The sequence below is a fragment of the Nelusetta ayraudi genome, unplaced genomic scaffold (assembly GCF_046127955.1).
Source record: "Nelusetta ayraudi isolate G7.1 ecotype Tasmania unplaced genomic scaffold, CSIRO-AGI_Nayr_v1 ptg000084l, whole genome shotgun sequence".
Taxonomy (NCBI): domain Eukaryota; kingdom Metazoa; phylum Chordata; class Actinopteri; order Tetraodontiformes; family Monacanthidae; genus Nelusetta; species Nelusetta ayraudi.
The window spans coordinates 5,512,831-5,539,214 of record NW_027466134.1 but is presented as its reverse complement, the minus strand read 5'-3'; the positions used below and the strand labels follow the sequence as shown (position 1 = coordinate 5,539,214).

The 26,384-nt window shown below is 47.1% G+C and overlaps 3 protein-coding genes and 3 non-coding genes across 7 annotated transcripts; 3 read left to right on the top strand and 3 right to left on the bottom strand.

The window, feature by feature from the left end:
• Window positions 1-90: 90 nt before the first annotated feature.
• trnag-ccc (transfer RNA glycine (anticodon CCC)) lies at window positions 91-161 on the top strand. The gene has a single exon. It is a non-coding gene; the product is annotated as a tRNA-Gly (tRNA).
• A 253-nt stretch (window positions 162-414) lies between these two features.
• Window positions 415-488, bottom strand: trnai-aau (transfer RNA isoleucine (anticodon AAU)). Its single transcript has one exon. It is a non-coding gene; the product is annotated as a tRNA-Ile (tRNA).
• Window positions 489-903: 415 nt separating this feature from the next.
• Window positions 904-974, top strand: trnag-ccc (transfer RNA glycine (anticodon CCC)). Its single transcript has one exon. It is a non-coding gene; the product is annotated as a tRNA-Gly (tRNA).
• Window positions 975-2,060: 1,086 nt separating this feature from the next.
• On the bottom strand, window positions 2,061-20,134 carry trappc8 (trafficking protein particle complex subunit 8). Of its 2 annotated transcripts, none has more exons than XM_076045162.1 (29): window positions 19,849-20,134; window positions 18,682-18,891; window positions 18,016-18,105; window positions 17,390-17,564; window positions 16,827-16,977; window positions 16,617-16,680; window positions 16,251-16,534; window positions 15,029-15,144; window positions 14,784-14,934; window positions 14,328-14,428; window positions 13,569-13,674; window positions 13,283-13,414; window positions 12,487-12,711; window positions 12,231-12,336; window positions 11,763-11,957; window positions 11,509-11,672; window positions 11,321-11,395; window positions 10,574-10,679; window positions 9,658-9,815; window positions 8,953-9,377; window positions 8,056-8,209; window positions 7,851-7,947; window positions 6,817-6,885; window positions 6,670-6,728; window positions 5,920-6,141; window positions 5,740-5,841; window positions 4,801-4,940; window positions 3,630-3,719; window positions 2,061-2,805 (listed from the first exon to the last, which is right to left on the bottom strand). In XM_076045162.1, exons 1-29 carry the CDS (start codon window positions 20,003-20,005, stop codon window positions 2,571-2,573), a joined length of 4,359 nt encoding a protein of 1,452 aa, XP_075901277.1. In that variant the 5' UTR covers window positions 20,006-20,134; the 3' UTR covers window positions 2,061-2,570. The 2 variants fall into 2 exon arrangements, with proteins under 2 accessions (XP_075901277.1, XP_075901278.1); XM_076045163.1 differs by having other exon boundaries at window positions 16,251-16,522.
• A 1,048-nt stretch (window positions 20,135-21,182) lies between these two features.
• mrpl55 (mitochondrial ribosomal protein L55) lies at window positions 21,183-23,531 on the top strand. The gene is made up of 3 exons (XM_076045169.1): window positions 21,183-21,341; window positions 21,673-21,901; window positions 23,163-23,531. The coding sequence occupies exons 1-3, from the start codon at window positions 21,283-21,285 to the stop codon at window positions 23,304-23,306; spliced, it is 432 nt and encodes a 143-aa protein (XP_075901284.1). The 5' UTR covers window positions 21,183-21,282; the 3' UTR covers window positions 23,307-23,531.
• A 782-nt stretch (window positions 23,532-24,313) lies between these two features.
• Window positions 24,314-26,126, bottom strand: LOC142900717 (tripartite motif-containing protein 16-like). The gene has a single exon (XM_076045167.1). It carries the CDS (start codon window positions 26,081-26,083, stop codon window positions 24,422-24,424), a length of 1,662 nt encoding a protein of 553 aa, XP_075901282.1. The 5' UTR covers window positions 26,084-26,126; the 3' UTR covers window positions 24,314-24,421.
• Window positions 26,127-26,384: the final 258 nt, after the last annotated feature.

Sequence of the window (26,384 nt, the reverse complement as noted above, 5' to 3'; positions counted from 1 at the left end):
CAGATGGGAGCTCCTGAGATTCTCACTGGCATGGACGTGGGTTCCAGACCCATGCCAGGTGATAAAACCTTTTCTCCGTGTTGCTCGTCAGCATTGGTGGTTCAGCGGCAGAATTCCTGCCTCCCACGCAGGAGACCCGGGTTCGATTCCCGGCCAATGCAGGAGAGCTTGCAGTTTTCTTCCCAGTTGGTTCTGTCTGGAGAACAGTTGCATCGGACATCACTGTAATTATCTCCACTCTTCTCACTTCCATATCAAACTACCAAGATGTATGAGAAAGCCGTCAATGCTTTACGAAGCAGTTAGCTTTTGGTTGAATTATGAAAATTGGAGATGAACACAAATGTTCTTGTTGCCTTTTCAGATTATTTGAAAACAAGAGCGACACAGGAGGTTTGTCTGAAAGTGGGTTTCTGGCCAGTATGGGGCTTGAACCCATGACCTTGGCGTTATTAGCACCACGCTCTAACCATCTGAGCTAACCGGCCTCGTTGGCTTTGAAACCCTTTTTTTATGATTTCTGATCGGTGCAAGCAAACACACAAACAAATAGTGTGTGACCACACACCCTGAGCCCGAGCCAGAGATTCAGACAAAGAAACATGAAACCAATCCCAGGTGTTGTCCTAAGTTTACAAGATGCAGCAGAAGTCAAACACATTTCTCTCTCCATCCAAAATATCAGCTGACAGAAACAACCACGAAGGGACTCAAACCCTCAATCTTCTGATCCGAAGTCAGACACCTTGTCCATTAGGTCACGTGGTTTGGTGACGGACGACAAACTGACCAGAGCAAACTACAGCATGGGACTTGTTCTCTTATTTCCTGTTTTTTGCACGTTTGCTCCACATGTGATACAACTAAGTCAGATGGGAGCTCCTGAGATTATGTTGCTCGTCAGCATTGGTGGTTCAGTGGCAGAATTCCTGCCTCCCACGCAGGAGACCCGGGTTCGACTCCCGGCCAATGCAGGAGAGCTAGCAGTTCTCTTCCCAGTTGGTTCTGTCTGGATGACAGCTGAGCACTGAATTTATTTACACTCCGGATCAAAATCCAAAGACCGGACAAGAAATTGCATTTTGTGTTTAGCGCCTCCTAGTGGGAGGATGCCACTGCTTCATGCCAGACCACCTGGACCACTGAAACGGCAACAATCCCTGCCCGGGGGGGGAGAGAGACAATACCACATGACAACCACACAATAGTTATTTCTTATTTTATTTTACATGAAATGAACGACATCCAGTGTTTTTTTTTTTTATTGAATAAAATCAATTGTTCTACGTCGAACAAATGGCAAAAAAAATAGATCAACATTACACAAGTGAGTGAGTGAATCCATCTGTGCTGTGTCAACTTTATCAGATAGAATCAACATTTACCTCCACAGATTTAATGCAAACACGTTCTAGATTTTCTTGTTGCCATTGGAGTTTTATGAAATGAATTCATTCTTTTGCCGAGATCTGTTTAAGTGACTTGCACCGGTATAATTCAGACTTAGTTAAGCCTGACCTGTTCAGAGTGCTAGAATAACCAGTAGTGAAGACTGCGATGGTCCGGGAGGGCTCCACACGCACGCACGCACGCACGCACGCACGCACGCACGCACGCACGCACGCACGCACGCACGCACGCGAGTTGTGCAGTGGTTGTAGTGTTATTCGTCTATATGATCCTACTGAGGTCAAAAAAAAAATCCCTGGAGCCGAACATGGAGGTTTATTTTCAACACTCGAGTTGCATGAAGAACACCGAGGAAGAGTTCACGCAGGACGATGACGAGGTCCCAGATCAAAGGCGCTGCTCTCACAACACAAAGCCTCTCACGTCATTTAAAAGACACGACGATGGGTTTCCAAATGAGATCAGCCTGTTTGGTTTGTGTTTGAATCCCAGTCCTAACACGATGATTGCACACAAGTTTAAAAAGAGGCTGACAAACACTGTGGTTGAACACCAGTGAGGAACCCTGGCCGCTGAGACTTCAATAAATGTTGGTGGTCTGTGGCAGAAACCAGGTGAATTCCCCCCCCTCTGCACTGGGAATGACACAGTTTACAGAATCTCCGATTCCACCTGCTGGCCAAACTGTGAAAGTGCAGGCTGGAGCCGTGGAGAACTGGGGCTGCTGGGTAATGTCGTCGATGCCAAAAAGGTCATTTTTCATTTTTACACAGTAAGTCACAATAAACAAGATGGGTGTAAATAAATAGCAGGTCCGCTCAGGAGAGAGCAGCGATGTCGTCGCTGCAGAACTGAACCGAGTCGTGCGTGAAGGTCTGGAAGCAAGAATGACTGACACGTTGCAAGGATTCTGGTGTCACGATCTGGTCGTCAATGTTACACGATACATGAAAGGTGAAGTTATTCAACAAAAAGCAACAAACAAGAAACTCAATTCCTGGCCAGGGAAAATAAAACCTTGCAGAGACTTCCTGGAAGCTTTGCAAGCGCAGCTTCATTCAGGCCTCCGTGTCTTTGACTGCTGGATGTAGGGGACCCAATACGAGGAAAGCAGCTTCCCGTCCTCCAGGTCACGCATGTTGCAGACCTCCACCGTCCACTCAGGCGTTGCTGATGATGATGAGGGCGGGCGAGGCCGCCTGCTGGCTGGTCTCGAACTCTGCGCCCTGGTCCGAAGGCTTGGCGAAGACCTGCGGCGTGTTGAGGTTGTACACGCCGGCCTGGAAGAAGCAGGCTTGCAGCCGCACGCACAGCGCGTCCTGCGGCTTCAGCTGCAGCTTGTAGAAGGTCTGGCCCACCCAGGAGAAGACGCTGTGCAGCCCGACACCTTCCGGGCTGCGGAGGGGAGGAGCAACTGTCAGCGAACGGCTGCGATATCGTCAGATAAAACTACTGAGTGGCAACATTGTATTGTAAAAAATAATAACAACAAATGTCAGAAAAAAAACAAACAAACCGTAACCCTGAACCAAACAAACTCAATATAAAGTTCAAGACTGTCCAATGAAAAGAAACACTGGGCCCACTCTCAGCCCAGTCCAGACATCAGAGACCAACGCGGCTCCTCAGTCCTCAAAAAGGTGGTTGCAAAACAACCCGAGTAGGCTGACGTCGCCCCCTAGTGCCAAGTGTATGGAACAACAACCATCAGAATACAATAACGTAACGCATCTAGCGCACACACAGAGCCTGCAGAGTCTCAGAGCCTCAGACAGTAACTACCGTCCAACTACGGTCCTAAAACTCCTTCATCTGTCTCCTGCCTGCTGCTTGCTGTTGTTGTTGTGCTGCCCTGGTGGTGACTGTGTGTGAACAGGTGTAATGGTACATGGTCGCATGTAAACTCATTCATTTTCAGCCTTTAAAAAAAATAAATATTTCACTATTTAAAGAATAAGTAAGTACCATTATAGATTATTGACCCACTCCAGGCCCATATAAAGTGAAAATGTCTGGACTGGGCTGTGAGTGAGAGCGTCGGAAACTTTATATTTCATTTGTGTGGTTGTATGTTTACAGTTTGTTTTAATACAGTTTGTGTGATGATTACGTCAGTGTGTGTTTTTTTTCAATGATTTTTTACACTACAATATTGCCTTTGCCAGTCAGAGCAGTTCTGTATAGATATCTAAGACAGATACCACATTGAAAAAACGTACCTGGTGTTTTTATGCCGCAAGTCAATGATGACGTCCACTTCAGCCAGAGAAGAGTTGGACAAGGTCAAGACCACCGGCACCACGCACACACTGGAGGAAGGTTGGGGAAAGAACCGTCATTGGCAAAGTATCAAATGATTCCCCGCTGACTGGAACCAGGAGTTGGCAGGGGTTCTGGCCAGCACTGAACATCAAACAGCAGGTGAGATACACGTTTGGATTTCTCTGTGTTCTGGCAACAGGTGGAAGAACACAAGCGAATGTGTTTATTCTACAGAGGGCCGAAGACATGAAGTCAATCAGGGACGCACCGATACCAGTATCCAGTATCGACAGCACCAGTCACCAGCATTGGGTATCGGTACCGATACCAGGGTTGAGTACTTTACTCATCAAATATGTGCCGATACCACCACCACACTGATGCCGGTTGTATATGTATGTATATGAACATTTTCTTAAATTTGTGTTTGTAACTGCAGTGAAACCTTGTGACAGTGACCCCATGTGGCAGGCTGGTCAAATTACACAACAACACTATGAGTATTGCTGAGTACTGACATGCAGGTGAATATGTGAATATGTGAATGTGAAATGAATGTTGCAAGAGTTGAAGTTGGTGTCCAATGCAGACCTGGGCAAACTACGGCCCAGGGGCCATATGCGGCCCGTTAAGCTTTTGATTTTGGTCCAAAGATCAACTTGAGGAAATGATATTAACAGTCAGTCAGTCATCAAGCAGCTGCACCTCCTCCATGTCTGCAGTGTTTGCAGAGTCATTTCAATAAAGAGCTAAACACCCTGGTGGTTCTGGGTGGTTCTGGATGGTTCTGGGTGGTTTGAGGTGGTTCTAGGTGGTTCTAGATGGTTCTGGGTGGTTCTAGGTGGTTATGAGTGGTTCTGGATGGTTCTAAAAGCTAAACACCCTGGTGGTACTGGATGATTCTGGGTGGTTCTAAGAGCTCAACACCCTGGTGGGGCTTCAAAGACACTGATGTGGTTGCCACTTTGCCTCATTACAGCAACATGTTTTCTCCATAATATCCAGGATAGATTGTCTCCTCTTATGAGGTGCCTCACCATTTCATCATCTGCTGCTGCTGCTGCTGCTGCTGCTCCTCCGGCCCCTCTATCAAATCTCAGAACCCCCTCCCCCCCTCCCTGGTCTCACCTGTTCTGGATGAAAGAGTGGATGTAGGTCTCTGGATAGTGCAGGTTGGTCTTGACGAGCTGTGACAGCGCTGAGGGGGGCAGGGCTGCAGGAGACGGCAGCTCCGACTTGAACTTCAGCAGCAACATGTCCTGAGCCTCCTGAAGCACAAAGGAAAGTCATGTTTCATTTCAACATGTAAAGGGAAAGAGAAATAAAAAGGATAGAACACCAAGACACACACACAAAAAAATAAAAAAATAAAAAAATAAAAAAATAAATAAAATAAAATAAAAAGAATAAATAAGCCACAAGTGAAAAATACAAAAGAATAATATTGTTCATGTTGGAAATGACCTCATGCTGATATTTCCCCCAACTTTAATCTCAGATTATATTTCAGACTAGAAGCAGCTCCGGACTATAAAGTCGCATCAGTTAAAAATAATAATAATAAAAAAAAAAGGTTGTGAAGAAGAAACAAAACATATACAAGTCGGACTTTTTGAGGGAGAAAACTTATTTTTAAAAAGTCCAAGACCGAGAACAGACGTTCCATGTGGAAAATTAAAGAGGGGAAAGTTCTATGAATAATAACAAAAGAACAAAGAGCACCGGGCTGAGCAGGTGGCCGGGGCACAACCAGGAAGTAACTACAGCCCTCCAGTAGTTTCCTTCACTGCAGCCACTGCAGCTCCCTCGCTACTGCCACACTCACTCTCCCAGTTGTCAGCTGCAGCTTTGACTCTGCAGAACAGGACTTGTCCTTCACTTCATGTTGAAATTCATTTGCAGCAGCAGCAGCAGCAGCAGCAGCAGCAGCAGCATACCGCTAGTCGTCACAAGCCTCGATTAGAGCGCCCCCCTCTGGCGGCTGGAGCTAATGTCTGTCTGGTCTGGAAAGTGCAGTGATTTGAAACTGGGTGTGTTTTTTTCATGGTGGACGCGCGTGTACGGCACCTCTTTAGGTGTCAGAGAAATGGCCTCCTCCCCGATGGACTGCATGGCCACGTGCAGCTGGCCCTGGAGCACCACCTGCACGTTGTCTTCAATGACGTACGCCTGAACAGAACCACAACCATCAGAGAGGAACTTCAGAAAAAGCTTCAATATTTCATCTTGTTTTTCTACGACGCCTACCTTCCAAATGACAATGATGTTGAGATCCAGCTCACTGCACGTCTTCAACAGGTGGGTGAGGTCAGAGGTCGTCTCCGCAGCGGCAGCAGCGGAGCTCTGACGCTTACTGCTGAACAGCGTCCGAGACGCCGCCGCCGCCGCCGCCGCCTCCCTCCGCTTGGAGTCGGAGCTCCAGCAGCTCAGGAAGTAGAAATCTCCGCAGGGCGCCGAGGAGCTGACGATCTGCACACACAGGCAGCAAGCAGGTGAGAGGGGCAGCGGTCACACTGCATCATGGGAGAGTGCAGCATTCTGCCGACAGGTGGCTCTTCCAGGTGTTTACGTGCATCGAAGCAAAACATGAAGCGATCCTCAGCAACAGAAAAACCAATCAGAGGAGAGCAGACCAGAGAGAACAAACAGAGTCATCTTTAGTTGCTGGGAGTGAGAAGGTATCTTTCATAATCATGTGCAGCATGGAGGGGAGGGGCCTGGATGGGAGTGGCCTGGAGGGGAGGGGCCTGGATGGGAGGGGCCTGGATGAGAGGGGCCTGGATGAGAGTGGCCTGGATGAGAGTGGCCTGGATGGGAGTGGCCTGGATGGGAGTGGCCTGGATGGGAGTGGCCTGGAGCAGTGGAGTCTGAGGAGCCACCAGCCAGATGCACTTCACACTAGTCGACTTTCTAGCATGTCCAGTGAACTCTGAGTCAGCCAGGCCGTCCAATACGAAGAGATTTTACAGACAGCAGTGTAATTGTACTAAAACGTACCCGTTCACTTCCCAGGGTGAGATCTGCAAAGGTGAATTTCTTCATGGAGTCTGCGTCACCTTGAAGTAGCAAACAAATAATCATGAATACTGATTGGTTGATCAAAGGCAGGGCTGAACAGTGCAGGTGGACCCGATTGACCTTCACCTTGGCCGTTCTTGCACCTGGTGGCTCTGAAGCACAGCTTGGCTCGCTCTCTGCTGCTGAGTCTACAGTCTAGGAGGTGGAGGAGCAGAAACACAGCCGTCAGTCCGGGAGAACTTTGGTCTTTCTGGAGTCTGACGCGGGGAAATCTTGAGACTTTAAAGGTGCAAGGTTGAAATCCTGTTGACGCTCACGTGTGAAACCACTGCTGTTTGAAAGCGGCGGCCAACACTTCATGTAAATGCAGAAACCGTCATCTTTAGGAAGCGCTGATGTCACAGCTGCAAACCCCGCCCCCTTCCCCCGCCTGGCAATCTGAGCCGCCGCGAGGTGCAGACGACCAATCGCACGCAACACAGCTCGTTAGTGCTACTGGTGACCAGCCTGAAGTTTTGTCTTTACCCTCCAACCACAACAACACGCTAACTGCAGTGACCAATAACACACGGTCCTGCTGGACCCATCCTGGATTGTGTGCGAAGTGAAAATAAACACAATTAACGCAACACAACGTGGAAACTGCCGCTAATTTTCACCACTTTTGGACATTCACATTTGCAGTATTTACTAGGGGTGTAACGGTTCACATGGATGTATTGAACCATTTTGAAGGATAGACAAAGGCAAGTGGATAAACCCAAAGTTGTGTGTCGACATTGTTCCCCAGAGAGCGGCGGTGCTGCGGGAAACATGGCAACTCTGACCGGGCCAAAGCAATAACATGAGCTTGAATTGTTATATTTGTCATATTCAGGCTGTTGCTGATAAGTGTTCAAAGTTTACAGTTTTAACTTAATAAACAGTTTATTTCATTAGATTATTTTTTAAAAGTTCTATTGTTTGCATTATTTAAAAAATAAATAAATAAATAAAAAAAAAGCTTTTTAAGTCAATTTCTTTCTGCCTTTTTTGTACCGAAAATTATTCCGAACCGAGCGCTTCCAAGAAACAGAACCGAACCCAAATTACATTTCAGTGTAGCGCTACACGCCCAGTATTTACAGAACACAAGTGACTCTGCGTCATGACGCATTCACCTTTTTCTCTGTCGGGGTTGAGACACGCGTGGAGGTTCCACTGCTGGCTGATGCTGGACACCTGCAGGATGTGGAACTCACACATCCGAGTGTGACTCTGGAAGCAGAGAGCAGGACAAGGATGAAATCTGGGCGGAGTGACGCCTCCTCCCCAGGAACAACACCTGTGTGTGTGTGTGTGTGTGTGTGTGTGTGTGTCTCTCACAGCGTTGAGGTTTTCAACATCTACAAAGATGAGCGTTCCACCCGCGCTGTTGTGCTGCTTGTCGTCGGACGGGACGCTGCTGCGACAGGCGGTGGCTTGAACGCTCAAGGAGCGACTGGCGCAGATGAACACTGTGTGGCGCAACACCCGGTGACTGGGAGGTTGGGGGTGGGAGGGAGGGAGGGAGGAAAAGAAAGACAAGCAGGAAGAAAAGTGAATTCACTGCCGTATTTCAAGCCATATTTCTAAAATTTCGCCAAAGTACAATCGTGATTTGCAGGAGTTCCCACTGAATGGTGTGAAGTGTCTTAAGTCATAATTCTCGTGAAAATTCCTTTCGCTTGTTTGCTGTCCAGAATGCTTGTTCTATTTTTCTCTTTGATGACTTGTAAAAAAAATATTCTGTCTCCTCCTCCGTCCAATCATAACGCAGCAGTGTCACTGGTCATGTGACCCCGTACGTCACGTCCGCTGACGTGTAAATACCTAAAAGTGTTTCCATGACACTTTAGTGATATTCCTCCGTATGGATCCGTGTGAAAAGCCTCCTCATGAGAGCATCAAAACCTTTGAGACATATTTGAGAGGTTTTTCCAGGTAGCGCCGTTTCCACCACCAGGTTTTTATTATCATATTTAGGTTTTGTGCAATTCTAGGGGTGATGGAAACGCAGCTCATCGCTAACGTTGGTACGAGCCAATGAGGGTTCAGTGTCTTGCCCAGGGACGCAACGACCGAATGGGATGGAGCGGGATTTGAACCGGCAACCTTTCAGTCATTGGACAACCTGCAGTCGCTCTCTACTGCACTCTCACAGACTGAAAAACGCCCCTTAGAAGCTTTAAGGAAAAATTTACCAGCGTTCAATGCAAGAAAATGAGTTTGTGAAACACTGACTTGATTTTGCTTCCTTTGTCTTTGGCTTGGTAATAGAAGAGGAAGTGGATTTCGTGGACTCCTTCCTGATCCGGTCCTCGGAGCCAGAGAGGCAGCTGTGCTGACTCGCCCGGCTGCAGCGCGCTGGCCTGGATGGGGATTTCCACCACACCCGACAGCTGGCCGAAGTCCTCGGCCGACGCCAGGGTCTCGGCCGCCAGCGAGGCCTGTGATTGGCTGTAGGTCTGGTAGGGCGAGCCGTCGGCCGCCGGCATGGGGCCGGGGGAGGAGGCCGCTTTGGTCTGAGAGCCAAAGGTGAAGAAGTCGGGGTGCGTGGACGCCACTCGCAGGCAGCACAGGGGAACGCTGCCCACGTTGCAGAATTCCACGTGAGCCTTCCTGATCTCCCCGCACAGCAGAGCGGTGGGAAACTGCAGGAAGAAGACCTGCAGAACGTAGAACACCAGGTGAGCACGACAAGAACTCGAGAACCTCCCGGATCCACCAACACAGACTGACTACTGGACGTGCTGCAGGATTACAACTGAACTCAAGAGGTGAATGGATGTTCTCCTAATTTAACTGTTTTCTAGAAATCAATTCAATACATTCATTCAATACATAAATAAATAAATTCAATTAGGGGCGACGCGGTGGCGCAGTGGTTAGCGCTGCCGCCTCACAGCAAGAAGGTCGTGGGTGAAACAGGTTGTGGCTGACGAGTACCTCCAGCAGGGGCATGGGCGGAGCTATGATGGGATCCAAGCGGTTGTCAGGACCTCGGCGAACCGTCATCTTATCCTCTTTGGTCTGGTTCAGTCGAGGGCCTTGGATCTTCAGGTCCTGCTTCCCGCGGACCACCGTCAGTTCCAAGGTCTCTTTGCCTGCAGTGACAGACAAAGAGTCCAAGTTCACATTTGGTGGGACGGAATCCCCCAAAATGCTCCTGTGTCATCCGTCAACCAGCATGTTTGCTGTGAAGGTGCAGGTGCAAGAGCATGGTGAGCATGGTGTGCACGGTGTGCACGGTGAGCTTGGTGAGCTTGGTGTGCATGGTGTGCATGGTGTGCACGGTGAGCACGGTGTGCATGGTGATACAGAAGAAGCAGACCCAGAAAACAACACCAGGTTTCCAGTGAAACCAAAACACTGCTGCTTGACACAGCACAGCAGCCTGGCTTATTTTCAGCAGTGTTTCTGGAGAACTTGTATTGACAACACTGACGTCACTTCACAGACAGGAAGTGTTTTCCTACACTGCATGTGTGCAGTGGTTGACTGCTTTCACTGGAGGGCCTTTTTGCGATTTGCAACCTTCCTAAATGTCCCATTAACATCCCTTTGCCAGGGCAATGATTGGAGCAAACCTAATGGTGCTGCCACCTCTCTGCATGGACCCGAGCAAATTCATTTCAAATTTATTGCGTCGGCGCCACAGAGAAAAATGCACACATTTAAAAAAAATTTTTTTTGGTCAATGTATTTTTCTTCCACCACAATCACCTCTAAAAAGCACCAAAGAAACCTCACATCCTTCCCTCAGTGTTTATCTGCCACCAGCTGAGCTGTGCTGGGGCCCAGTGAACAACACAGAACACCTGTCTGGCAGACTGGGGCACTATGAGCACAAGCAGCCTCTTACTGTCAGTACTGGAGGTGATGTCACCAGGCGTGGGGGCGGCCAGGTCGTACGCCACCCCGACCACCTTCAGCTGCCCGGTTCTGTGCGGCAGCAGCTGCAGCCGAGCCTGAGAGAGGAGGAGGGGCGGAGTGAGTCAACGCTGCAGCACACAGACAGCGTCCCTCAGTGTCTGCTGCGCCTGAAAGGGCATCCTGTCAACAGCCTGACTGAGAGGATGCCCTGGACTCCAAGTCCTGAGGGTGTTAATCCAGTTTGTCATGAAACACACACACACACACACACACACACACACACACACACACACACACACACACACACACACACACACACACACACACACACACACACCAGTGGGAAGAAGCCTTTTCGTTTTTCATTCCAAATTAAATCTTTCAATTATTTTCATGGATGTTACGATGCATTACATGATTCAGAAGTGGCTGGAATTCTCAAGGAATAAATACCTGCCAAATTTTCCTTCCCATTTAAATCCTATTGGCGAGGCAACAATACTGTGTGAAGACCAGTGGAAGTGATGCAATCAGAGTTGCAACCAGCAGCACCTCTCACAGTGCAGGTGGCCACTCTGATCTTCTCCAAACCTCAAGTCGAGTGTTTCTACACTGGACGTCTGTTCCAGCCAGTGCAACCACTGGATTCTCATCAAAGACTATCAAAAGCAACTTCCCACTGAAACAATCCATCCACCCATCCCTCTGTGTACTCGGTGTGATGGAAGCGTTGTACCGTCTTGGTCTCCTCTGGAGCCAAGTGAAACTCCAGGATGACTTCGGTGGAGATGGTGTCGCTCTCCTGCGTCGACTGGAGGGCAGAAAGACAGAAGGTGACCTTGACTTGCTTATTCAGTGTCCTCCATCAACCCCCAGTGAATAGAAGATCATCTCAAGCATGAAGCACACACACGGACCACGTACCTTCTGGGCAAGACACTCCTCATTGGAGATGGCCAATGGTTGGGGGAGTTTCTCCTCAGACGGAGCCGCGTCGCTGGGGGTGAACTCCCAGAGAAGTGAGAGGTTCAACAAAGACAAGGAGACCTTGAAGGGATTCCGGAAGGTCAACTCCACCAGGATGGGTTCTGCCGAGACAAGAAGGTGTCACAGCGGTGAGTTGGAGCCACGGTTTGGACAACACGGTGTACAAACTGTGACGGCCCAGGACCTCGTACCTCCCATCACTGCCAGTGGCTGCAGCAAATTGTCTGTCTGGCTGTTCAGGCAGTACTGGGAGGGTTGGAAATTCAGCGGAACGACCCCTTTGTTGCTCGAGGCCACAAGTTTCTCCTCTAGGTGGCACCACATGTTTGCCAAATCCACGTCGTACTCCTGGTCCAAAGAGACGTGGGTGGCTGCCTGCTTCTCACCTGAACACACAGCAATAGAAGGAGAGCAGTCATTGGTCTGCAGGGAACAAGAACATCACACTTGAACATGATTTGAAGGTGATGTTCATCACACAAAACTGGACTGGACTGGACCTGACTAGACTAGACTGGACTGGACTGGATTGGATTGGACTAGACTAGACTAGACGGGACTGGACTGGACTGGACCTGACTAGACTAGACTAGACTAGACTGGATTGGACTAGACTGGATTGAACTAGACTAGACTAGACTAGACTAGACCTGACTTACCCTCTGAAGGTCGTCGCTCATGCCCAAAGTAGACCCTGGTGGCGGCCACGTTAATGCAAGGCAAGGGCAGCAGGGGGAGACTGGCGTCATTTCTCACCAGCAAGTTCTAAAGAACACACAAAGCAACAAGTTGAAGAAAGGAAGCGTAGGAACAGACTGGACGGCTCCAAATGGAGAGCAAAGGGAAACATTTCCACAAAGTGTGGAAGAAGCTCATCTAATATTTTCATTTGAGCAGAAGATAAGGAGAGCTTACCTTGTAGACGTAGAGGTACTCTCGGAGAAACGCAGCCTGCTGTTTGGCCGTCTGCCTGCTGTCGTTGGTCAGAATCTCCCTCAGGGCCTCCACGGCGCTGTCTGGTTGGCCTAGCGTGAAGAACTGACGGCCGATGGTGAAGTTGATGTGGTCCTCGGCCAACGACCAGCCCCGCTCCTTGTACACCTGCATGGCTTGACAGTAGCAGCGCAGGGCGTGCTTCCGCTGGTCGACGCGGACACGTGGTGACACATCAGTGGGCGGCCGTGACGGGAGAGAAGGAAAATACACAAGCACGTGACAAATCTTAAAACGAATCGCAATTCCCAAAGGACCATCTAGCCAGGAGACACAACACCAGGCCAGGGACATGTTGGAATCAGCAAACACTGTGCATATATGTGTGTGTGTGTGTGTGTGTGTGTGTGTGTGTGTGTGTGTGTGTGTGTGTGTGACATGCTCATATATGTATATATGAGCATGTCTTTAACAATATTTTGTCTGTATTAAATCTACTTTAACCAATGGAGCAATGAAGGGCGTTCCTCTGACACATTGTGTCCACCAAAAGCATAAATTGTGCTGCAACTAGACAATACTGCAAACTAAAATGAGTTCTAGTTAAGTCCAAAGCCAGTCAACATATTCAGTCTGAATATTATCACAGTCACAATCAGCTCTCTGAGGAACAGGTGCAAGGTTGACGTCGTCCTGAGAAGACTTCTCTCTATTGAAGACCATCGTGAGCCGTTTGACTCAGCATCAGTATTGGGTTCAACAGCAGGAGTGACCCTACCTGCCCTGCTTTGCTGAATCGGTGGCCAGCCAGGATCATGTGGAAGGCAAACTTGCGCACCATCGGAACGTGCATTTTAATGAAGCAGTGGGCCGCCTGCTCCAGCAGCAGAGCACTGCGCAGGTCCGAGTCCTACGGCAGGAGCACAAATCATCAAGGCAGTCATACCCCCCACAGCAATTCATCAACTAGCAGCAATGTGCTAACGGCGCGACGTCATTCGTGGTGGAAACACATCAAAGTGCGTGAGGGAGGAGGTGAGGGAGGACAGAAGGTTCTTTCTCACCTCACTCGTCATCTTAATCAGGATTGTGGCAGCCTCGGAGTATTTGCCTTGACTCTTGAGAATTTCAGCACTAAGTAAGACACAACGTTCGGCCAGCACCATGTTTCTGTTGAGAGGAAGAGGAAGAAGAAGAAGAGGAGGAGGAGAAGAAGGAGAAGAGGAAGGAGGAAGAGGAGAAGAAGGAGGAAAAGGAGGAGAAGAAGGAGGAGAAGGAGAAGAAGAAGGAGGAGAAGGAGGAAGAGGAGAACAAGGAGAAGGAGGAGGAGAAGGAGAAGGAGGAGGAGGGGAAGAAGAAGAAAAAGAAGGAGAAGGAGGAGAAGGAGAAGAAGGAGGAGAAGAAGGAGAAGGAGGAGAAGAAGAAGGAGGAAAAGAAGGAGGAAGGAGAAGAAGGGGGAGAAGGAGAAGAAGAAGGAGGAAAAGAAGGAGAAGGAGGAGAAGAAGAAGAAGGAGGAAAAGAAGGAAGAAGGAGGAGAAGGAGAAGAAGGGGGAGAAGGAGGAGAAGGAGGAGCAGGAGAAGAAGGGGGAGGAGGAGGAGAAGGAGGAGAAGAAGAAGAAGAAGAGTGATTATTGGATTTTCACTTCAGTGTTGGGTTTCAGCAGGTAAAGGACACTGGGTGCCTTTCAGTTATTTTTTTCTCCTGTAATTGCCAACAAATGCAGTTTGTTTCACGAGCACTCAAATGTTGTGCTACAAAACGAGACACTGTGCAGTGTTGTTAAAAGTGTCGGACAACGAGGACATTCTGGTGAAGGCCATACTTGCAAGTTTCTCTGTATGTCTGCATCGCTGTATCCATGTAGTGTGCAGGGTAAGGTCTGGGTGCAGGCGACTGAAGGAAGGCAGACACAGCAGCCATTTCCTGAACACAATAACAACATCACACAATGAGCTGACGCAACACAAATGAAGAGCAGAAGGTCGATCCGTTATCCTTCCACATGTCTTCCGACTGCGATGGAGCCGTCGCCACTGCTGTGATCCACTCCATGGAACTTTTAGTCCTCATACTTTACTCTTAATATCATTTCTTCAAGTTCGGCGGGCCGGATTAAAAAGCTAAACGGGCCGCATATGGCCCCCGAGCCGCAGTTTGCCCACGCCTATTCCAGATCCTTCCCATTTGGTGCCACGTCACAATTTTTTTGTCTCGAGGACAAAAAAATTGAATGAACCCATGATGCTCCAAACCAGGAGAACTGTGAAGGTGGTCTCACCAAGGCGCCTGCAGCGTAGATCATGGCCGTGTCCGACAGGAAGTCTTTCTTGGCGGTGTGGTAGCAGTTGAAGGCCATCTCGTAGTGCTGCACCAGGAAGCACAGGTCGGCCATCTTCCTGATCTGCAACTCGGGGGCTTCTGGCGAGTAGCTAGCAGAGCAGAACATCCACAGAAGAAACACGTCGCACCAGCAATACCAAACCAAGACACTTGATCAAAACCAAGCAGGGCCGATGTACTCACAGAGGGCCGCAGGTGTTTTTCGGCTCGCCAATGCTTTTCTCTGGAACTTTGCTTCCTCCAAACCATTTTTTGGTGGCGGTGAAAAGGGATCGACTCAAACCTTTCCTGGAGACCAGCTGCAAAAGACAGACGGGAAGGTGGCTGCCAGTGAGTGGCGGGAAACCGTCGGGAGTGATCGGAGCAAAGACACGGCAGCTGGATGGAGGCGGTCTGACCGTGAATCCACACCAGCAATTCATAGCATCAATCCATACCATGAGTCCATAGCATCAATCCACACCATGAATCCACACCATCAATTCATACTATCAATCCATACCATCAATCCATACAATCAATCTACACCATCCATACCATCACTTCGTTGATTCCATTAGTTCTCAATTTGCATTTGTTTTACCTCACGTAGAAATTGATTCTTCATTTGGAGGATACATTTTTTTGTAGAAAAAACTTAAAATCAATATAACTAAGCGCATGTTTATTCATCGTTCAAGGTAGCTGCATGGTAAATACAGCAATATAAGTAAAGAAATTCAGAGCAATGAAACTTTGTGACTCTGCAACCACGGTGTAAGGACAGCACGCAGAGAACAAGAGAGCAAAACAAGAGAGCAAAAAAGTATGAAAAAATGAAAAAAGTATAAAACGACGTAAAAAAGACGAAATTTTGTGAATAAAGTCGAAATTTCATTCAAGTCGACGAAAAGAAAGTGGGATTTTGTGTGAATAAAGTGGAAATTTGGAGATGAATGATCTGGATGGTGGGTGAAGCCAGCTAGCCACAGTTAACAGTAAACTGCAGTAACCAGGTGGATGCACCAGGTTCAGCCTGGGTCTTCAGGACTGGCACTCAGAGTCTTTCCACTTTATTCTCCACACTTTGACGGACTTCACGTTGACATTCTATGCAAAATTTTGTCTTTTTTACATCAACTTCAATCTCGAAATTTAAATTTTATTCTCAAATTGGAAACTTGAAAAGAATTCTCTTCATTTTTTTCTCTTCTCGTGGCCCTGATCCTCTGTCACAAAATAATGTAGATGAGAGAAGAACTACAAAGAAAAAACAGTAGGAGGCCCAACACCCTGATGCAGTGGTGAGGTTTTACACGTGTGTACTTTTACTGTTCAATGCCTGTGGTGAGCGATGCTCCTCATTGGTTTTACCCTGAGCGTAATTTGACACATCGCCCTGCACCCGTGAGGTCCGGACACCTACCTGGTCATTGAGCTGCCTGATGTTCTTCTCAATGTGAGGCAGCAGGCCCCTGAAGGTGAACTCCTGCACGAAGAGCCTAATGTGGTCGTGGTCCTTCAGGGTTAGGAACACGCCGTGGCTGCCTGCGTCGCCGCCGCCGCCGCCACCGCAGCCAGCATCCGAGTCCCGCTCAGCTCCTTTCAGCTCGGTGTGGACAGAACCAGGACCTCTGGAGGAGTCCGGCTGGAGAGGGTCACTGTCCGCGTCGCAGGTGGACACGTCACCTGCTGGGACTGATGACAGGTCTGATATTACCTTGAAATGAAGACTCGCTCACTAATCAGATGTAGTGGAGGAAGAGGTGGGAGAGCTTTGGACGTGACTCACCTGGTTTTGACTGATGGTCAAACTCAGCTGCGAGGACGTTTTCAGTTGCTCCCTTACTGACGCCCTGCAGGCACAGCTGTACGTTACAACCGGGAAACATTCCTTGCAGCCCCCTTGCAAACTACATTTACTTATACTTTGACAGTATTCCTGTAGGCATCCTATTGTTCTCCACCTATCTTACTTAACAGGAAGAAAGGCAGCATTCACCTGATGAGGGTCGTTCTTGAGCAAGTATTTACTCCAAGGGTCTGGGATCTGTTCACCTTCCTCAGGCGCACTTGTTCGACTGTTGATCTTCAGCAGATAGCAGACCTGAGATCCGTACCTCTGCTTGATGTCCTCATAATCCGTCTCTGCCCTGGTGACCAAGCAGGGAAAGCACTCACACTTCAAACAAAACTTCAAAGAAAAAAAAAAAAGTTTTTCTTGCAATTTTTAAAACTATGTTTTATTTAAATGAGACAGGTTTTATTGTGTGTGTGTATATATATATACACATATGTATATATACATACGTATATACATATGTATATATATATATATATACACAAATATATATATATGCATATACATATATACAGTATATACATACACATACATATATATATACACACACATGTATATACATATGTGTGTACACGCACACACGCACACGCGCACACACACACACACACACACACACACACACACACACACACACACACACACACACACACACACACACACACACACACACACACACACACACACACACGGGAGCGGTGACTAACCTCTGCTCATCGCCCTCACTCATGTCGTGCAGGAGAACATAGTACTTGAGTGTGTTGGGGATAAACCACTTTGGATTTGCATATTCTCCACTGTGCTGGATCCGGTGCTGCTCCTGCGACAGCTTGAGGAACTGCTCCGTTGGGGTCGCCTCAGAAGAAGACACTACCAGGAGGCCTGTTGCAAACACCGCGTTAAGGAAAGGACAGGAACGAAGACGACGCGACAGCAGCGGCTGCAGGGTCGGGCAGCAATCAACACGCCCGTCAGATTTAACATCATTTGCTGCACCATTTGGTTCATGTAGCTTGAGGGAATACGCTTGTGTGCTGACACTTTATAAGTTGTGTCTTTCAGAGTGGTGAGCCAGACTGTGGCTGACGGTCAAGCAGACTTTGTGACTGGTGGCTTCTCCAATTTGACATTTTTCAAATGCATTAATTCAATGTAATAAATGAATCCTACTTAAAAATAAAAAACTTTTATTTTTATTATTTTTTTTTACCATTTTTTTAAGTCTGGAGTGATGGCGCCACAAACGATTGTTGAACCCAGTCTTGTTACAAGTATTTCACTGCAATGAAACCAAGGAGCATGCATAGAGAGCCCAGACAGGATGGAAGGATACACGCCAGGTAGTGGTTGAGGAACTCATGGTCGGTGGCAGGCATTGCCTTCAGGAAGCTCTCCCTGTAGTTCTCAAACCAGGGGGTGGTTGCTGAAGCACGACACAAACAGACAGACAAACACGGTTCTGTCATGGCAACTTCACGTGGACAATTGGACGTGTTGTTAAAAGACGTTTTATATTCTGAGCTCTCGCTATATTATGCCATATGCCAGATAGGACAGGAAATAATAATTCATGGTGATATTCAAACGTCTGCGACGACAACAAAGTGACAGAATATGATATAGAAACCAATGTGTGATAACTCAATGCCTTAATTATTACAGTAATGCCTGATGCTCAGTATAAAAAGAAACACTCATCTTCTGCAACAGCTGCAACAACAAAGCGCTGCTGATTTAATACAAATGCATACAATGGAGTAATTGATTCAACTACAAAAAACAAACAAACAACTACTTATTCTCAAAACACAAGATCAGATGTGTTTTATTACACACCACCTGCAATGAGTGTGTCATGTGTAATGGTTGTAGTGTATGTGTATATTTATATACACAGTGGCAACGTTACAATCTGGCTTTTCCGAACAGAAAAAAAAAATCAACTACACAGATATTTCAAACCCATCAGTCAGGCTGGCTGACGAGGGTCCTCACTTACCGCAGACATTGAGGTTATAGTCTCCCGTGATGACCACGTTGGATGCAGCGCCTTCTTGTGGCTGGGAGGAGTAAACGGTGTCACTGAGCAGTTGACACTGGGCGGGCGTGAGGGCAGCGGGCAGCACATTCACATTGGTCACGATGCTGTTGACACTGATGCGCAGGTTTTTGACGACCTGCAGCTGGTTGTTGGGATCCCTGAAGTGACCTAGTGGAGAGGAAGTCAACAAGGCAGTTTTTCATGATATTCTTATGCAGTGGCTGGGCCAAAAAAAAAATCCATGTTGTCTATGTGTAAAATCCTTAATTTGTGTATTTCTTTTTTGCCCATGACAATACAGTGCTGTGAGGTCCGTTGCGTTTGTCATCGTGTGTTACAGTTGTTTTGACACTGAAGATGCGAGTGCAAGGTACACAACTTATATGACATCGCAGAATTTCTGTTTCTCTCGAAGCCGTTGCAACAAAAACTTCATTTTAAGCTTCCTGCATAATCAAAAGAAAATGAACAAAAACACTGGCAGCATCTCCTGGAAACACCACCAGTTAACAGAGGGAAATTAACAGACACATGTTACAAAGTGCTCACATGATGTCGCCTGTATTTTTGCCCATCCTTAGCGCTGGTTTCTCACTTTATGATATGGAAACACTTTTGAGAATGCTGATAGCTGATGTTGACTAGCTTCCTGCACAATCAGAAATTAAAAAAAAAATAGTAACATCCACTGGAAAGGTTATCGGTTACACACTGCTCACATGCTGTCACCTGTACAAGTGATATCGATCCTGCTGTTTTATGTTGAAGACCTACAGTTTTACAAAACTTTACACGTTATCATACTTTTTTTTTTTTAATTTTTATTTTATTGAAGACCATACATTTCTGTAAACTTTTGCAAATGTTAAATACAGTTGTGTTTTGGTGGGAAGCGGGGGTGGGGGGGGTGTGGTCACCTGTATTTTGCCGATTCTTAACGCCGGTGTCTGACTTTTTGACGTGGAAACACTTTGGAGAAGGCGGATAAAAGTGAACACCCTCTTTCCCACAGTCAACAGTGGACGTTTGCCTTCATTGTCGTCAGTGACTCTGGTGGACACCGACGACATGTTTTTTTGTTTTGTTTTTTTTCCTTCCCCAGGGTCTACTAGCTTTCTGGCTTACCTTCGGACGTCAGTCGGCAGAAGGGCCTGAGCAGTTCCTCAAAAGTGAGGTTGTTCTTGCGAGTCACTCTCTCGGCTCCTTCGCTGCACAGCGACGCCACCATCGGAACAAACGAGCCCTGGACGAACTCTTGCACGGACTGAGCACACTGCGCCATGTCGAGACCGCGTCGAGGATAAAACACAGCACAATTTTCATGTGTTGAAGGAAAACACAAGATTTACGGAGGCTTTATCGTCTAATACCGGTCAGCCATTTTGGATCCACACCACAACTTCCTGTTGTTGAGAATTGCGGGTCATGTGACACATCGGGGAACGTCAGCACGTACTGCCGTTCAGTATTTCTAGAATTTAATTTGTACACAAATTGAAAAGAAAAGTTACTAATTGCTGCAGTACCTGACAGACTTATCATTAAAAGACCTACGTTTAAAAAAAAAAGAAAAGAAAAAAAAAAGATTATTTTGCCTTTTTATATTGCACTTCTCTTGCTATTTTTTTATTTATTTATTTTTACAAAAAAAAAGCTTGGGGGGGGAAATATGATACTACAGTGATGTGAATGTGTTGTGATGCACTCTAATTGTCTACACGTATACCTAAAATTTCGAATAACGATTCGGGGGGATATCATGGGGGGTTGACCACGCCTAATTTCTAGTTTATGCCGTTTCTACGATGTACGGAATCCGAGTTTGGACAAATGTCTGCAGGCTATTTTTTTGTTTTGTGCGTTTTGTTTTGTTTTGTTTTTTTGTTTTTTTTGAGGGAGTAGGGTTTGGTACTTTGTTCGCTTTTTAGTGTGTTTGTATCCCTGTTTATACCTGAAGACGTATATAAAATATTTATGTTTAAAAAAAAAACTTGCCAGTGGGAGCAAAGGAAAACGAAAACACACAGACACACACACACGGTTGAGGAATACAAAGATCATTATGTCTTATTTATTCCCTCTAGTGCTCACTAGAAGGACTGCCTGGAGGAAATTGCCGAATATGTAATCAAAGTGTAGGTCTTGTGGACTGCACATATTTTGCCAGAGTCCTTTTGAACTTTCCTTGTCACAACTGCGCATCTTAGAAGCTCAAACTTTGAACAACACCAATGAAGATATAACAATAATTTGAAACAAACTGATGCTGATTCCCATCACATTCATGACACGGAAACTCGCTGTGTATTATAAAACATACGTTGATCTAAAAAAAAAAAAAATGAAATAAGTAAAAAAAGAAAAAAAAAAAAAAAAAAATCTGACTCTTCGCAAAAGCATTTTATAAAAGTAGTTTGCTGACAGTCAGCGCTTGAGTTATCCGGAGCCACGGTCCTCCGAACCGATAGGTGGCGATGACGCAACTCGAGAAGACTGAGGTGACTTTCGTCACTTCCGTCTCTCGGTGCGGCGAATGGTTATGGTGAATGACTCCTTGACATGTCTGTCCTGAACATGTTTTCAACAAGACTGTGTGTTTCTACGAGGCTTCTCAAAAGGTGAGAAGAATGACGGCAACATGTTGGAAACATGGAGGTGGTTGATTTCACGCACACAGGGTATTTTGTTTTTGTCACGGAGATATTTCATGTCTTTTGACCGTGAATGACAGCGGGTCCGTTGTGTTGATGAATGCAACACAGAAATGCTGTTTTTGTTTTTGTTTTTTGCTTTTTTGCAACGATCTAATTGAAGCTCTTCAATGCGTCTGCCAAACTATTATTCAGAATTATTTGATATCTTTTCAAATTTGTCGAAGTCTCTTTGTTTTGTCCGTCTCGCTGTTTTAATGGTTGATTTAGTTTTTTGTTGCTTGTCTGTTTGTTGCAGTTGCCTTCCCACCGTGCAGTCCTCCTGTCGGCTGCCAGTCAGTGCACACTCAGGTTTGCACTGTGCTGCTGCTGCTGCTGCGGCGGCGGCGGCGCAGTTCAACTCCAACAGGACGTCAGTGGTTCGCTGCGGTCGTCAGAACTATGAAAGGCTGTATCCGGTGCTGCTGGTTCGCCCCGACGGTTCCACTGTCACCATCAGATACAAAGAGCCTCGACGCGTGCTCACGGTGAGTGCGACACCTCCTCCCTCACAAACTCTGTCAGCTGGAACCCGGACGTGCGTGAAACTGTTTGACTGGTCAGAGGGGGTGGGGCTGGAGCAGCAGCAGATGGATGGAGTGTTTTGGTGAGCCACCTCATAGGTGGAGGAAGCATATCATGGGATTTTATATAGAAAACATGTTGCTTTAATGTCAATGGAAAATGAACAAAACTCTTTGTTTGAAGTGACTTTTTTCTGGTACTAACAGTTACTGCGTTTTAAGAAGAAGAGGCCTTTATTAATCCTACATTGGGGGAAATTTGCATAATTACAGCAACAATACAGTAGAAAATAATGGAGATTATATTGCTTAAATGTAATATGGAGTTATTTTATTCTTCAGAATATCGTCATCATCATCACTGTGGGAAGAGAACGCAGGGGCACTAAGATATTAATAAGGTTTATTAAAATTGTTTCAAGTTCGTTGGACTTAATAAAGACAATTCAATAAAGACACTTCTAGATCAGGCATGGGCAAACTACGGCCCGGGGACCATATGCGGCCAGTGGAGCTTTTTAATCCGGCCCACTGAAAAAAAAATAATATTAATAAGAAGTAAGTAATAAAATAACTGTGTCACATTTATGTTTTCAGTGTTTTCAGAGTCATTTCAACAAAGAGCTAAACACCCTGGTGGTTCTGGGTGTTTCTGGATGGTTCTAGTTGGTTCTAGGAGGTTCTAAGAGCTAAACACCCTAGTGGGGCTTCAAAGACACTGATTTGGTTGCAACTTTGCTTTGCTTCATTTCCCATTGACATTACAGCAACATGTTTTCTCCATGATATCCCATGGTAGATTGTTTCCTCCTATGAGGTGGCTCACCAGAACACTCCATCCATCTGCTGCTGCTCCGCTACCCCCCTCTGGGACACAATACAACCCATGTAAAACCCTGAAGTTGTCACAATTCTCTCAATAAGGTGAATCAACTGTTGATGAACTAATGAATCGATCATTTGCATCCCTTTTTGTAATAAACAAAATAAACTTGTCGAACCGACTCAACGAGAAAGCAAAAACTGTCGTTCAGTACAGAGGAGCAACATCAATGCTTTTTACTCATCCATTTTTTGACTTTATAAAAAAATCTAAAATCACTTTTGAATTGAAAAGTCCTATTTCATTTTCATTTTCATCACTATTTGCTTGCTTGATTCAGGTGGTGAGCGGTGACTCTGTCACGCTGACGTGTTTGAACAGCTCTTGATTGTGTTTGAACAGATGCCCATCAACCTGTCAGCACTCTCCGATGAACAACGTCGCCTTCGGCTGAAGAAACGGGAAGTGAAGAAGACCAAAGCGGAGGCAACCATTCGCTATGACGACGACTTCATCGCTGACAATTACAGACACTTGTGGAAGTGAAGTTCTCGTTGGTTCGCCACCGACACCGGCTCGGTCAGTCCGGTTCTGGAGGAAGAAGCAGCTGATCGGCTGACTGACTTGTACAACTGCGTACTACCAAGTTACAATTTGTCGAAACTTCGTCTGTACCAACTGAACTCAAGTGCACATCTTTGAAATTGTTCCTTCACAATAGACCACAGCTGTCATGGAATAAAGTGACTTTCAGTCAAATTTCTTTTGAAATCGTCTATTGAAATTACTGTGCTTGGCCGACCATGCCAGAGAAATGTATATATGAACATATATGTACATATGTATAATGTGTAATGGCACTATTAAGTACTCGGTATCACAATCAGTGAGTACTGTAATGCAAGTACTCACACTGGACTCCAGTGGTCTCCAACCCCTGGACCGTGGACACGTACCCGTCTGTGGGTCATGTGGTACCGGCCGTGGAACTTTACCTCGACTCCTGCTGACTCTCTGCCTCCCCCCTGTGGTGATCAGCTGGTACTGCAGCCTGTCATCAGTCACATCAGTTCACTGCCAGGAAACACTGCCACTGCTATCTGGACTGTCTTATTGCTTTATTGCTTCAATTCAACACTTGATCAATGACTTGACATTGTTGTGCAATATAGACTGATGGCATATTTCATGACTTATTGATTAACTATTGTCACATTGAGCCAACAAGCAGAATCAAAAGACAAAATTCTCTCACAATATTTACATGCATTCATCTGATTGTTGACAAACGGATCAACAGTCAGAAGGTTGATCAGATGGATGAGTTGTTGAAAGGTCAAAGGTCAGGGTGAAGAGGTCCAGAGTGGAAACAGACCTCAGCTGTGTTTTCACAGTAATAAAGTTGTCATGTGGACTAATGACACATTATTAATCTGTGGGATGAATGGGCTGCAGAGGAAGAGAAACAACGTGCCACAAACGTCCAGCAGCCGTGGAGACGAACATCAGGTGGACAACAGTCACCAGGAGCACGAACAGGAAGTGGCGTCCAGGCCCCGCCCACCCTGTGATTGACAGCCGGAGACACTGGGCAACAAACGTGAAGACAGAAGAAGAATCAAAGGTGAGAATTCAGCTCAGAGTCTGTCTGACGACTTCAGTCACACTTTCATCAACTCAGCTGAAGAAACTGGATCAACCCATAATCCAACATGTAGCGGCTGAGTGAAGCAGGTCTGGACACTGTGGAGGAGCTTCATGGTTCCAGAGACGCTATAGATGGACAGAAGACCTGCTCTGTGGTCCAGGTACACTCCCACTCTGGAGGACTCAGGATCTGAGACATCAGTCCTGATGTCGTTGTGAAGAAACCCATATCCACCTGAGAGACAATATAAACTCCAGGATTTGTCATTTAATCCAAATGCACTTTCGAGTGACCTTCTGCTGATGTTCCTGTAGGCCACTGCTACACCAACCCTCCCTCTCCACTCCACCTCCCAGTAACATCGTCCAGTCAGACCTTCTCTACTCAGGACCTGCCAAAAGGCAGTGAATCTGTCTGGATGATCACAATAAGACTGAACTTCCTCCATGCCTGTCACTTTTCTGTTCTCCTCAGATAATAACAGATGTTTGAATGCTGTGTTTGGATCCAGAGTGATTTGAGGTGAATATCTGAGGAAGTCCTCTCTGCTCCTGGGTTCTGGTACCTTCAGTAGAACATCAACGTTGCTCACTGTCCATGAGATGTTTGTCTGAGTCTCCATCAGAACTTGCTGTATTTCATCTCTCAGCTTGGTCACAGCTGCTGCCACGTCCTCAAAGTATCTCAGAGGACGGATCTCCAGGCTGGAGGAGTCTGGAGACGCACTGAGTGCTGGCAGTGAGGAGAAGCTATGGAGAAACTGGCTGTGGTCCAGTGTGTGTGAGATCTTCTCCAGCTCAGCGTCTCTCCTCTTCAGCTCCATCATCTCCTGCTCCAGCTTCTTCTGGAGCTCTTTGACTCCACTCACTGCTGCCCCCTGTGTGGATCTGACCTGCTGCTGCACCTCAGAGCGTCTTTTCTCCAGCAGACGGCTCATCTGGGTGAGGATCTTCTCGCTGTCCTTCACTGCTTTATCAGCAGAGCCGTTGATGGACTCCACCTCCTTCTTAAGCACCTTCAGGTCTTCCTCTGTGTGCTGGATCTTCTGCTGGATCTTCTGCCTGGTCTCCTCCAGCTCTCTTTGCCTCTCAGGCCTCTCTGCTACTGCTGCCACAATGTGGTGACCTTGATGTCCATCCACAGAGCAGAGATAACAGATGATCTTCTGATCAGTGCGGCAGAACATCTTCATCACCTCATCATGACGATGGCAGATGTTCTCCTGGAGCTGCTGGCTGGGTTCCACCAGCTTGTGTCTCTGTAGGGGAGCAGCATCACGATGGGGCTGGAGGTGAGAGTCACAGTAGGAGGCCCGGCAGTCCAGACAGGACTTGAGGGCCTTCAGTTTCCTCCCAGTGCAGACATCACAGGCCACATCTCCAGCTCCAGCATAGCAGTGATCAGCAGGAGCAGCTTGGAGTACAGTCTTCTCCAGGGTCTCCACTAGAGCTGCTAACAGGGTGTTCTTCTCCAGGACAGGCCTTGGTGTGAAGGTCCTGCTACACTGAGGGCAGCTGTAGACTCTCCTCCTCTCCTCCTCTGCGTCCCAGTGGTGTTGGAGACACTTTCTGCAGTAGTTGTGTCCACAGGAAGTGGTCACTGGATCCTTGAGAAGATCCAGACAGAGGGAACAAGAGAAGGTTTCTGGGTCCAGCTGAGCTGCTGCCTGAGCCATTTCACCTCTGAGAGCCACTGACTGACTGACTGACTGACTGGCTGACTGGGTTCCACCTCCTCAGCAGTGGAGCTTCTTGAAGGAGAGGAAACGACCAAGCAGGGCTGTGATTGGCTGCAGGGAGCACAGGAGGCGGGGCTTCTAATCTCCTGACTCATTCCGGGAAGAGGAGTGTCAGGGTGTGTGAGTGTGTGTGTGTGCGCACACACAGACGATGACGACGACGAATCAAAGTTCATAGTTCACAATCGGAGTCATCGTTAGATTGCTGCTGACACACACACACACACACACACACACA

Excerpts from the sequence above, each read along its gene's own strand:
- trappc8 (XM_076045162.1), bottom strand. The coding sequence starts at position 20,005 with ATGGCGCAGTGTGCTCAGTCCGTGCAAGAGTTCGTCCAGGGCTCGTTT. Across the intron at positions 16,978-17,389 it reads AGTGAGGGCGATGAGCAGAG|GGCAGAGACGGATTATGAGG; the intron begins GTTAGTCACCGC and ends CTTGGTCACCAG. Across the intron at positions 13,415-13,568 it reads TGATTAAGATGACGAGTGAG|GACTCGGACCTGCGCAGTGC; the intron begins GTGAGAAAGAAC and ends CTCCTGCCGTAG.
- mrpl55 (XM_076045169.1), top strand. The coding sequence starts at position 21,283 with ATGTCTGTCCTGAACATGTTTTCAACAAGACTGTGTGTTTCTACGAGG. Across the intron at positions 21,342-21,672 it reads TCTACGAGGCTTCTCAAAAG|TTGCCTTCCCACCGTGCAGT; the intron begins GTGAGAAGAATG and ends TGTTTGTTGCAG. Across the intron at positions 21,902-23,162 it reads AGCCTCGACGCGTGCTCACG|ATGCCCATCAACCTGTCAGC; the intron begins GTGAGTGCGACA and ends GTGTTTGAACAG.
- LOC142900717 (XM_076045167.1), bottom strand. The coding sequence starts at position 26,083 with ATGGCTCAGGCAGCAGCTCAGCTGGACCCAGAAACCTTCTCTTGTTCC.